Source organism: Antedon mediterranea, chromosome 1, assembly GCF_964355755.1.
Source record: "Antedon mediterranea chromosome 1, ecAntMedi1.1, whole genome shotgun sequence".
Taxonomy (NCBI): Eukaryota; Metazoa; Echinodermata; class Crinoidea; order Comatulida; family Antedonidae; genus Antedon; species Antedon mediterranea.
This window is the reverse complement of record NC_092670.1, coordinates 3,712,265-3,725,252: the sequence shown is the minus strand read 5'-3', so window position 1 is coordinate 3,725,252 and position 12,988 is coordinate 3,712,265. Positions and strand designations below refer to the sequence as shown.

General features: G+C 33.8%; 1 protein-coding gene across 3 annotated transcripts; it reads right to left on the bottom strand.

Annotated features, from left to right (window-relative positions):
- Window positions 1-3,262: 3,262 nt before the first annotated feature.
- On the bottom strand, window positions 3,263-12,986 carry LOC140053681 (uncharacterized). Of its 3 annotated transcripts, XM_072098508.1 has the most exons (28): window positions 12,876-12,986; window positions 12,562-12,592; window positions 12,326-12,370; window positions 12,087-12,138; window positions 11,549-11,597; window positions 11,358-11,408; window positions 10,651-11,005; window positions 10,015-10,311; window positions 9,753-9,923; window positions 9,551-9,665; window positions 9,103-9,462; window positions 8,938-9,012; window positions 8,609-8,709; window positions 8,106-8,527; window positions 7,833-7,973; window positions 7,515-7,637; window positions 7,175-7,275; window positions 6,803-7,009; window positions 6,444-6,551; window positions 6,179-6,318; window positions 5,892-6,010; window positions 5,429-5,551; window positions 5,196-5,339; window positions 4,815-5,033; window positions 4,378-4,515; window positions 4,095-4,197; window positions 3,808-3,992; window positions 3,263-3,645 (listed from the first exon to the last, which is right to left on the bottom strand). In XM_072098508.1, the coding sequence occupies exons 1-28, from the start codon at window positions 12,876-12,878 to the stop codon at window positions 3,568-3,570; spliced, it is 4,056 nt and encodes a 1,351-aa protein (XP_071954609.1). In that variant the 5' UTR covers window positions 12,879-12,986; the 3' UTR covers window positions 3,263-3,567. The 3 variants fall into 3 exon arrangements, with proteins under 3 accessions (XP_071954609.1, XP_071954610.1, XP_071954611.1); XM_072098509.1 differs by lacking the exon at window positions 12,326-12,370 and having other exon boundaries at window positions 12,876-12,970; XM_072098510.1 differs by lacking the exon at window positions 3,263-3,645 and having other exon boundaries at window positions 3,807-3,992; window positions 4,095-4,192.
- Window positions 12,987-12,988: the final 2 nt, after the last annotated feature.

Sequence of the window (12,988 nt, the reverse complement as noted above, 5' to 3'; positions counted from 1 at the left end):
ATTGCTGCTTCTGTCTTAAAATATTTTTTTTAATGATGGCAAAGTAATAGTAGGCACCTAATAGATTTAATGCTCCATCTGCATTCAAAGTTTCGATTCCATTTCCTGAAATTGTTTGCCAAGGAAGTTAAATACTGCTTGTTGTAGAAATTTAAATACTGTAATTAAGTACCAATTATCAATTTATTCACCATTTCAAATTATTTCAAATTCATAAAGATTTATAACAAATGCTGGTGTGGATGACATAAGAACAAAGCTTGTTTACCGGTCACCGGTAGTGATGGCAAGTTAGAAAATTACCCAAACCCTTAGAATACCGTTGATATGCAGTATCTTTAACTAATGGTTCTTCATCCTTGTTGGCACAACATAATGTCCTTAATTATGCTCGATGAATCTTGGAAACAGCATTATAATATAAGCCAAAAAAGTTGTTGACTTGGTCACCAAACAGGTAAAATTCTGGCAATGAAATAGCAACTTTGATTGCAGATGAAGATGCTCACTTATGCGAGGCATCGTTTTACCATCATCAAAAAATGCGAGGCATCATTTTATCATTTCCCAAAATTTAGGATCGATTATTATTCTTTGAAAACAGAACAGTATCAGCAGTAACATATTACAGCATTTTTATTGACAAATTAACAAAATATTGAGATTAAACGTGTTTTTCACCAATAAATGCATGAGAAATTGACGCATTCCACGGCATTTTGGCCGTGAAGCTAGTTAATTCTATTTCCTTATTCTGAATTGAAGGCATTATATATAATACTGTAGATGAAAAAAACCTCAAAACGAAACCTCTACTTCCTCTGGTATCCAGTATCATTTACTACTATGGCTAAAATGCTATCATCTTACACTATTGATAATTTTATAACTTACAGTACCTTTTTTTTGTAAACATTTTGTACTGTACTTTTATAAGTGTTACCCCAAATTTCACAACAATCATTAATATATGGTAATATCAATGCATAAATAAAATAAATTATACACTACTTTTTAGCAGTTTTCTCAATTTATATATTATTATTATACTGATGTCTTTATCAATTGTTGTTTGTATACATTTAACATGTTTGTTTTTTTTACCAATTTTACAATCTATTTCTATTCCGAGAAATGTTTTGATATAATACGTTGTTGTTGTATTGAATTAATTCTGTGAAGTCTTTTTGACCAACTCTTTCATTATCATTATGAACAAACAATTTGAACATCAACTTATACCAGCCACGATATGACTTGAATGAAAAAAACAATCGTTACATAAAAATAAACAACATAGAATGATGAGTGTATACACGAATCTATTTCGATACGCTAGGCCTATTTTAAAAATATAAATAATTGATTATTAGGCCTATAATATAGCATAATAGCACGTTAAGAAATGCCTCGCACCTTTTTGAAATTGTAAACTATATGCCTCGCACCTTTTTGAAATTCTAAACTATATGCCTCGCATGCCTCACACTTATATTTGGTGTGCCTCGCTGCCTCGCACAATCGAATTGGAACAATACAATAAAACCCCAGTGGTCTAATGGTTAGGAGATCTGCATATCAAGCAGAAGGTTCCGGGTTTGAATCTCGGAGAGGACTTTTTCTCATTCTCACAGGTTCCTCATTTTTATTTTTTTTCTAATTAATTAAATTTCATTATATAGCGGATTAGAATTTATTCTGTGATGTTTATATACTGTATATATATATATTTTTCTCTTTTGTGGCGCAAACACTACTTTTATTCACATTCCTATTATCTTCATGTCATTAAATCATATTATTTAACACATTTTTGTTAATTCCAATGTCATCAGTAACATTTTTACATTAATTTTTTTATATTTTTCTAAACACTTGACAATGATCATCATTATCATCTATCTCGTTTTAAAATATTTTACACATAAAGAACAATCCCTTTGTGAGTTTTTCATTTTCATTTGTTTGTTTGCCTCGCACTTTGTTACTACCCTGTGTGTGTGTGTGTGTTTAAATTAGGCGCCATCTTTGATTTCAACATGGCGGCTGTTTACAACTTTAATAACAATATATTTGGAATCCTCGGTATCACAAACATAGGTACTGTATAGACATCATTTCTAACCTACTATGTTACTTATATGTTAAGTTATAAGCCAAAATACGTTTTAAATGGCGACCATCTTGAATCTCCAACATGGAGGCTGAAATAGAATATTTACAACTTTAATAACAATATATTTGGTATCTTCAGTATCACAAACATAGGTATAGAAACTATTTTTAACTTGCTATGTTAATTAAAAGTCAAGTTATAAGCCCAAATACGTTTAAAATGGCGGCCATCTTGGATTTCAACATGGCGGCTGAAATAGAATATTTGCAACTTTAATAACAATATAGTTGGAATCTTCACTATCACAAACATAGGTATAGACACCATTTTTAACTTGCTACGTCACTTAAAAGTCAAGTTATAAGCCAAAATAAGTCTGAAATGGCGGCCATTTTGTTTTTCACATTTTAAGGGTGAAGATCTAAAAATTGAGCTGGGTAAAGAGCAAATTTGAATTCAGCACCCCAAAATTACCCTAAAACACATGTTTATTCGCTTTTAACACGAAATGCCTACAGCATCTTATTAGAGTGGAAATATGACTATCTGGACTAGTCTATATGAAAGTTCTTAAGTTTTTGGTTTAAAACGATATCGATTGGTAACAAAAGAAATTTGGTTACAATAGTGTCGCAGATTGTTCAAAGGTCAAAAGGTTAACACACTGAACTGATAACGCCCAAAATGAACACTTAAAAATATTATATTTTTATTATCCAAACAGGAAGCAATTATGAATATTCATGTGAATGTTTTTCACATTAATGTTTTCCTTATTGCTGTTTTGTTTCATATGCCTCTCACTTTTCTTTTTACTTGTATTCTTTTATATAGAAATGATGATGCTCTGACTCTATGACCCTAAAAGTCAGAAGTTCTGGACTGGTAGCACTTCATCATGAGATGCAAGTTGATAATACAATGGCGTGATTAGGTTCATTAGGATTGATTGATAGGTGAAGGGGGGGCAAAGGTGGGAGGTGTTTCTCATTAGCTACAGAATTAACCTTGACAGATTGATAGCTTATGGATAATTTGAACTTGTCAAAACATGTCTAGGGTTTGTATCTCTTTAATAGGGTGTGTAAATAGATTTAGTCCTGGCAGCAAAAACAATTACAGATGCAAATCAAACATATAAACATATTGATTTAATACATTTATTGCAATACATAAAATTCACTTTACAAAACAATTGAATTATAAAACTAAAATAAAAATGGTTTTAAATGGCAAGTTACATTTAATCTGCATACGCATATGATTAAACCATTACTGGTCTAGACCATCCAGGTTTTGATGAGATGTCAAAGGAAAAATTATTTAAAGGAGGAACCAAAAGGCATCCCCTAGGGTACTGTATAGGCAGAAGGTAGTTAAAAAAACAAGAGAGGGCGCCACCTGTAAAAGCGCAAAACACATGTAGAGAAACTTCATGTAGGTATGTGCTGTCATGATACATGTAGAGATGACGGTGGTCTCTTTAAACTCTCCAGAAATAAACTTTCTTCTTCAAGATATTCTTTGTCCTGAAAAAAAAAATAATGAAACAATTTAGAGCAAATAAAATAACAAACTATTTAATTAAATGATTTTTTACAGTTCAATTTGAGTAAGGATCTAATGACAAACATATCATCACCACCAAACTTCAGGTAAGTTTTCAATTTTTTGAGCCTAATATTGCCAACCTTTTCAGCAGCTTTCTTCCACATTCTTAATGAATGGTCTTTCTCTGCCTGTGCTAAGATCACTTCCAAGGCCTTTTCTTCTAGGCCGGCTGTTGAGCCCAATGATGCAGCCAGGTTCACAGGGGTTGCTGCCTGTAGCTGATGAGGGGTGTTACGGCCTAGACTGTGATTTAGAGTGCTGAAGCCTGGGGAAAAAGATTGCATAAATATTGTCACACTTGCACATAACATCGCTGGCAGGTTTAGATATTGTCTGATTCTGTTAAAATGAATGAATGAATGAATACCTTGTGTTACTGGTACCCTTGCAGGACCTCCACAACGTATACACGTAATGGAATGTTTTGTATCCTCCAACGACTTGCGCTCGGAAACCAGCTGAAGTCTTTCCTATCAAAATAGCAATTAAATAATTACATTTTTATAAGCTATATCTTAAAATGATAAGTAATATTACTATTTAGTAATTTTAGCTGGATTTATTGTTTTCATGTTTTAGGTTGAGGGCCCTACACAAGTTTTTTGCTTTAAAGGAAGTAAACAAAGCGTGAATAAGTAGAACATGTATACCTGAGCAATCTGTCTTTCTGAAGCTCGTAATACTTTAATCTGGTCTTGTATGGCCATTAATCTGTCGTCCTGCTCAGCCTCGATGGTCCTTGCAGCATGTAATGCAGACTCTCCTTCATCTCTAACCCTGGCAGCATCCTACAAAAAGTTATTTTTAATGAAACAACTGTACAGTATATAACAACATACAACACGCGACAACCGCCCACTTTGCAAAGAATGTGAACTGGAGCACATGTAGAAGTATTACTAAAAAACCCTAGTTTATCGAGAAGCTTATTTCTAAAAATTACCATCAAATAAAAAGTAAATAAAAGAGTTAACAAAAGAGTATCAAAGATTTGATTTCGTTGAATTATTGCGCCAAAAACTGTGTAATATCAAAATACTGCAGATATTTATGAAGCCAAAATGACATATGTATAGTGATCTCCTACCAATACTGTTTGTTGAATATCTTCAGATCTTCTCATAAGCGTTTCAGCTAGTTCCTTTAAAGTTGCTTTCTCATCTTCCACTTGTTCTCTTAGCATGCTTAGTTGCTGCTTCTCTTGCATCAGTCTTTCATGGTCTTGCTTCAGAATATTGACCTTCATTGACATCGCTGCCTTCTCTTCTGCGATCCCTTGAATGGTGCCCTCTCTCTCCGCATCTTCCTGTTATTTATAAAAGAATTAAATATGAGAATAAACTTATTTTACCTAAATGATTTTGTTTCTCTTTTACCATCCATGGAGCTAAAGCAGAACTTTAAATTTTGACACTCCAGCTTACTTATGATTGTTAATAGCTATATCTACATTGTGTATAGCGCTTACCTGCAGTGTTCTGGAGTGATCTCTAGTCTCTCTATCTAAAATAACCCTCTGTGCAGCAGCCATCTGGGCCCGTTCAGCTGCTAGGCCCTTCCTCTCTTCAAATAGCTGCTGCATAATGGCTTTCTGCTCGGCTAGTAAAGCATCCTAAAAACGTGACAAAAAGAAAAGGAAGTGATCATACAGGCAAGAAAAACTAGTTGGGTTAGATTTACATTCAAATGTTTGATATCCACCTTTGACTTCTGAATTGCTACTCGATCCATTGCTGTTCTTTCGGCAGTTAACTTGTTCTCTTCTTCCATCGATATTCTAAGACTATCCAGCTTTGTTTGTTCTTGTTTTACCTTCCATTTCTCCTAAAATAATAAAACAGAAACAACATACAGTGTTACTTACTCATTTTTACTTTTTTATCTTTAAATTGGAGCAAAAACATCTGGTCAAAGATAAATTGACAATGGAGAGCAGGAGGCATTAACAGGAACTACAAGCCATTTATTGCATGCAGACTTAATTGCCTTCAGAAATGAAATATTGATTATCATTGAGCTTCTATAGAAAATGGAAAGGAAGTGATCACACAGACAAGACAATGGCTCCTATGAGCGATAAGCCTATTCATTTCATGTTCGAAAAGTGAGTATAGTATTGTAAACAATAATATCTGAGCCTAGAAAAGGAATAGTCCAATGTTACCTGTTCTAATTCCTTAGCCTGCTGTCTGATGTGAGCCTCTAATCGACCAATCAGCTCCTGCAGACGCATTCTTTCATTCTCCATGTCATCCTTCTGTCTGTTCAGTCGATCCTCTAGAACTAAAAGATTGAAAAATAAATTGCAATTGTAAATTTTCTTGGTGTATTGAAAAAAAAAATGGATAAATAAAATGTTAAATTTGTTTGGCCACAATATAGAGGTTTTAAATAATATAATCAGTAGTACTGTCTTTTAGATTAGGTTTTCAAACTATCTAAAAATGTTACTTTTTAATTGTTGGTCCTTGTGTCTTATCTCAATTTCTTTTTCGTCTAAGTGGGTTTGATGTTTGCCCTCCAGCTTGACCTGCAGACTACTTAGGTCAGATGTGTTGGCATGGACACGGTCAAGAACTGCCTGGATTGACCTAAACAAAAAATTGAAATTGTATTTTAAGAAAATGTATTTGGCTAATTTATTTCTTTCTGATACAATCTGACAGAATTATTCCAAAGACGGCTTCCTGATGTCGTAACATATTGTGGTACCTACTTTGAATGTGATTGAGCCATGTTGATGGCATCTTTCTCTTGTTCATGCACTTGCTTTAGTCTTTCTATTTCTTTCTTGTGGTCAATCTTCAGTTCTTCAAACAACCTCCTGCAACAAAGAACAAATTGTTTATCTTACTCAGGTCGAAATGACCTCACTGTATAATGCACCACGGAAGGATAATCTTGAGAATTTTGGGGAATATGTACAAATGTGGTTTCATGTTAGCCAAAAGACAATGAGTAGTGGTGGCAATCAAACCTAGGCCATAAAAAAAAAAGACTTTTAAAGTTCAGCACAATTGTTCTCAATTTTGAAAATTCTCGACTATGACTAAAATGTTTTTTTACATAGCAGACCTGTGAAGTGTCTTCAGGTTGTCAATCTCTTGTTCTCTTTCTTTCTCCAGTTGCATCATTTTCTTGTGGTAGGTCTGTCTGATCTCTGTCTTCTCCTCATCCTCTGACTTGAGTCTTGACATCTGCTGCAGAGCTTGGTGTTCCATCTCTTTCTTCAGTTGCTCTTCCTTCCTCCGTGACATGTCTTCCAACAAAGATATATGACTTCTAAAAGCATGAAAACATAATTTGTATGTTATGAATTTTTTTTTTACACATGACCTTTACACATGACCTTTATCTCTTGTGGATAATAGTATTTTATTGTGTATTTTAATCACGTTCTAATATTATTTTAATGTAGTTTATACTGAATCATATTCTAAAGCATACTTGTGTGAGTCCTCTACAGCTTGCAATTCTTCCTGCCTTCTCTGGCGAGTGTTCTCCAGTAAATTCTGCAAGTGCTTCTTCTCCATATCAAGAGTTTCAACCTGAAAAAAAGAGTTATAGTGAAAAAAAAAATGAAATATAATTGTGTGTAACATGCATAATTTAGTGCACAGCATATTGAAAATTTCCTCTTTAGCCGACTGTTAAATTGATACAAAAAAGGACATACTTGGTACACACTAGAATTTACTGATTCATGATAGGATTATTTCTCTAGATTTAGAGTCCTAGCCCTCAACAATGTACTTGTTGATGGCAGTGAATGTGTTGAGTTTCTTACTTTTCCTTCAAGGGTTGCTAGGCCAAGTGATATTTCAAGTTGTGATGATGGTGCAGCTTGGAATGCTGGTGGAATTGAAGACAATCCTCCAATCAGAGGAATTGATCCCATTGGCGATGTCATCTAAAATGAAAGCAACAATAAAATAAATACAAAATACTATATTTAAAGTTGAAAGGCTAAGCATTAATGAAAAGATGATTTCATGGAGGATATGAAAGTAAGGTACAGAGTGGAGAATGGTACACATAATAATTGGGGTAACAAATTGTTTTTAAAAAACACATTATAATCAACTCAGTGAAATTGCTTATCTACCCTTGATGACATCATCTTCTGTTGAGCCTTTAGTTGTTCCTCCTGCTGTTTAAGTTGTCTTTCCATAGCTTCTTGTTGCTGTTCTTGTACCATTCTCATCTGCTGTTCTTGTTGCTCAACCCACTGCCTTTGTTGTTCCTCCTAGTATTAAAGGATGTTATAATCATTGGAAAACATTACGAATACAGTCCTGTTTCCAATATCATTCAACTTCCTAAAATTAATTTGAGTAGTATATTTTGGTTAAAATATGAATGGGTAAATCTGGTTTACCTGCTGTCTTTTTAAAGTTTGAGACATCTGTTCCATCTTCTGTTGATACTCCATCTGTTTCAAGTGCATCTCATTCATTGGAGATGGTGTAGATGGCAAAATAGAAGGTTGTTTACCCTGTGCTGGCACTGCATCATCTCTATTTGGCAGAGGGGTTGTAGATGGTTTTTGGAACTGCTGTGGATCAGACTGTAGCTTTGCTAATTCTTGCTTTTGTTTTAATTCTTGCCTCCAAGAAGGTTTTCGTTTAGTAGGTGTTGTTGTTTGCTGATTTCTTTCCTCTGTTTTACTATCCATCTTCTTTTGTTCTCTTTCTCGTTCTTCCTCTTCCTCCATTCTCTTGATCTGCTCTATCTGTTGGCTGAGAAGGCTCGTCTGCAACGGTGGCTCATCATCATCTGCGTCATCATCATCAAAATCAACTGATAGAAATATATTTAATTTTGAAACTCAATTGTGTTATGTACTAATGCTCATATGTATTGATTTTATGCTTTACTTACAACTTGTTTGGTTTGGCTGCTGTTGGTAACTGGAATTTCTTGATTCAACTGACCTCTGATCTGACCTCCTGGGTGAAGGAGAATCCCATGGGAATGGTGACCTGATATCAAATTAAAACAAGATGCTGTTGTTTTTTATGTAATACATAAGTGTGGAAATAACTATGTAAACTACATATTATATCTTGATTGGTATCATTAAAATCTAAAATCTTTTTCTTATGGTGTCAATGAATTCTCAAATTGCCAAACTGACTGACACACAGAAAATGTAAGGAACATTTAATGAATAATAGGGTAGGGAACTAAAGAAAGTCCGTATTGCTTACGTAGTATCCCTGGTAGCAGGTGGTGTAAATAGCGAAGTGTCTGGTGTTCCACTTTTGGTTCGAGATTTCTGTGGACTAAGAATGAAATAGAAATGAATTTAAACTTTGATGATATTAAACAGTTGACAATTCAAGTATGTTGTGTGTGAATATTTCCCTCCTTACCCTAGAAGATCATCAGGATTAATATCTGCACCAAGGCCTAGGTAGTCTGCTTGTGATGTTGGTGTCTTAACCTCATTTCTTGGTTGAACTTTAGCCAATGATTGTCTCTCTTCGATCTTTTGCTCCTCCTCAGCTTCTAATCTTGATTGGTTACGCTTTTTTGATATTGCAAAATCCAACCAATCATCATCATTGTTTGATGTTGGCGTTTGTTTCTTAGTTTCTGGAAAGCTGACTCTACTTGTTGGCTCAGCTGATTTGCTTCTTGGCAAATCAGCATCTAGTGTTGCTTTAAGGTGAGCACGCCCTCTAGAACGACCCAATGACGCTGACTTGCTAGGAAGCTCATCATCTGAAAATCTAGCAAATACAAGACGACAATTTAACTTTAAAAAGATATTTACTATCGGATGATAGCAGAGTTCACAGTGGATTTGAGTGTACCTACCTCACTGAGCGGCGACCAGGTGGAGCAGATTCTGGCCGACTAGTGACAACTTCACCAACTGCTGAAGGCATGTAAGAACCAAATAAAAAGTCCTCCTCTTTCACAACTTTTGACTCTAAAATAAGAAAATAATCATCATTACAACCGTAATTTTATCTCTTGCCAATCCAAAACAAATAAAAAATAAACACACAAGTCATACCTGGTTCTTTCTTTGTGTATTTCTTGTCTAAAATAAACTCTTTCTTCAGTGAGGATGCTGGTGGTTTCTCAAGCAGCTTCTTAGCAGAACTAGCTCCAAATAAATCATTGACCTTCGACCGTGCAGCAGCCTTCTCTTTGTTGTCAGAGTCATCAGTTCTTGAAACTTTTTCTGAAGAAATTAATGTATTAACAAATTAATGTATATTTAACATTTAATACTTCACCTTTGTTTAAAATCTATCCAAGTCTTACATGCTTACCTCTGGGTGTACTGTCAAATCCAAGGGTGTCCAAAACATCACCATCATCATCAAAATCAATGTCTACCTGAGGTTTGGCTCTAACTCGCTGGCTAGAGCTTGGCCTAGGACTTGGGCTATCTGATATGATTTCAGTTGCTGCCTTCGGTTCTTCGACACTTGGTATTTTCTTTCCTTGTTGTTTAACCTCTGTTGGTTCTGCTTGTATCACTGGCTGCGTTTTGGGTTGTGTCTTTTTTATTGGTTTATCATCTTCATCCGAGAGAAGACCTGCTAGAGGATCGTCTTCATCAAAGTCTGTAAACAAAACTTTTCATCTTAACACACTCGTATCTTAACATATTCATTTCTTAACACATTCATTCATTTATTTTCTTATTCATTTCTTAGCATATTTAGTTCCTAGCGTATTCATTTCTTAACATTTTCATATCTTAACATATTCATTTTTCAACATATACATTTCTCAGCGTATTCATTTCTCAGCGTATTCATTTCTTAACACATTTATTTCTTAACATATTCATTTTTTTTTATGAATACGTTAAAAAAGACGAAGATATTGAAATATAGTCAGAAATTGTTAACAGTATTGAATATATTTGTATATTCAGGTAAATTGCTAACTATACAAACCTCCAAAGTCATATTTCTTGGGTTCATATTTTTTTCTTGCAGGTCTGGATTCAGTCTTTCGTGGTGAGTCATCATCAAGTTTCAGAACATCTGCACCAGTATCTCTAGAGGTTGTTTCAACATCATTCGTTAGTGGCTCTCTTCCTCGTCTCCCTCGACTAGTAGTAGGTCTACCAACATCTAGGCTACTTCTATCGATGGTGAATGTATCATTCAAATCTGGTGTCTGGGGAGTCACTGGCTTCTGCTCCTTGGTGTATGTCTCTCCTAGACCCTTGGATTTGTTTCGGTCCCTTGGTGATTTAGCTTTCTTTAAACTGTTGCCAAAAAGGCTATCATCCATTCCGTCCATATCCTGTAACATGTATTATAGTAGTATGACGAGCAATGAATTTCCTTTTTGAGGATCAATAAAAGTTATCTTATCTTATCTTATATACTTTTATGGATAAAATAAAACAAAGTCTACTATAGCTGTAACATACGTTGATCTCTTCTAGGACATTAATAATAATAAAGATCAATTTAATATAGTGTAAATTGAAGGGTGCCTCTAAGCACTGAACAATCAACATAAAAATTTTAAAAAGAGCAAAAGATTAATGATAAAAGTGCAAATTATTGAACTTATTATACAGTTAAATTCTGTATTACGTATGTCTAGAATAGGGATAACCTATCTATATTTTTCCATTTAGGCCACTTACCGCCAGGCTCTTAGCCACCTGCGCAACATCTGCTTCCGATACATCAGACTCCTATTAGAATAAAAACTGACTATTACTAATACCCTCATGGTATGCTACTTAAGTCACCTTTTGATTTTAAAATGTAATGGATGTATGTCAGTGTGTCTACATAATCAGTTTTTCTTTACTATTTACATATAGACACTTACTGTTATATCAACATCTGCAGCCAGGTTGCTATAGAAATCTTCATCAGGTCTAGAAAAATAGAAAGAAAATTGTATTTGATAAAATATATATGATTTTTTTGACAGGAGTCATTTAAAGTTTAGCTTTAGTGGATATGGACAGCTTGGTGGTACAGACAGTTGACTTACAAACTAATAGTTCCAGGTTCAAGTCCTTTGAGAAACCATTTATTATTATTTCTTATGACACCATTTTCCCATTCTTTAGTTTTTGCATTTCAATCTATCAAGTAACTTGTAAGCATTTGTCACATCGTAAAATTATTGTAAAAATTGGTCTGAATTTTGTGAGTTACACTTAAGAAAAAACCAAAGTAGATACAAATAATTTTATTGATGTTTGCTGCATATTACTGAAACATTTATTTTAATTTTTTAAGTAGTTTATATCGGTTGCTGCTTTTATAGATTTTTTCTAGAGCTTTTTAAACTTTCGTAAGTCCTTGACTGACACCGAAGTGTTTAAGGTAATGTCGTGAGTAATCTTTAATATACTAACAAGGTTCTTGATTTACTTGGCGTTTGCTTTCCTCCACTACTGAAGAAGTCATCTAAAAAAGGATAAAAAATGTTATAATAATTATATTTTTCTTTTCTTTTTTGTGAGGCAACATTTTCAGACTTGATGGTATGTCTTCATTTCTGAGTTACAGAATATATTATTTGTAAATAATAGTTTTTAATTTATTTCTACTCATGTTGTCTTTGTTGCAAATTTATTTAATTTTAAAAACTAACCATCATCATCTCCAAGTAAACCAGTTAAATCATCATCCAGAGAAGCTAAAAGGAAAACTTACTCTAATCAAATTAATTGATAACAAAAATTAAATAAAACACAAAGTAAAAATTAACGAAATCAAATTAATTTTAAATAAAAAAGCCTGCTGCATTTTTTCGAAAATACAGTAAGCCCAACCTAGAACATGAATGGATGGGCTTATTTTTAACTTGAATTCATTCAAACAACTCACCGCCCTGGTTTTTTCTTCTTCCACTTCTAGCCTGTAAAAAATTACATACGATCATTTTCATGTATATACTGTATCATTCATGCAAAAAGCTATAGTACGGTTTTAAATATCAGCGGTAGGCTAGGCCTTCTAGTACGATCACGCCGATCAAACTCACTACAAGTTCAACCCTTGTTGGTGGGTTGTCCCTCGGCCTGGATTCGCCTTTATATTGTTCACGCCCGGCCTAGAATTTTATTATGTGAAATAAATTGTTAATAAGACCAATAACATAACATTTTGAACCTGTTCAAATACATTTAATGAGATCTTACCATACAAACTACTATAACGCTATATACATTTTACTAATAACCTAATTAATAGCAAACATTCTGGACAATGTTTTAAAGCTTTTTATTTTTAAATTAAAATAAATGTAAACAAA

What these genes read in the sequence shown, in the direction of transcription:
- LOC140053681 (XM_072098508.1), bottom strand. An exon ending in CTGCAGATGTTGATATAACA is followed by an intron (nt 11,409 to 11,548) that starts GTAAGTGTCTAT and finishes TTATTCTAATAG; the next exon opens with GAGTCTGATGTATCGGAAGC. An exon ending in GGAAGAAAGCTGCTGAAAAG is followed by an intron (nt 3,646 to 3,807) that starts GTTGGCAATATT and finishes TTTTTTTTTCAG; the next exon opens with GACAAAGAATATCTTGAAGA.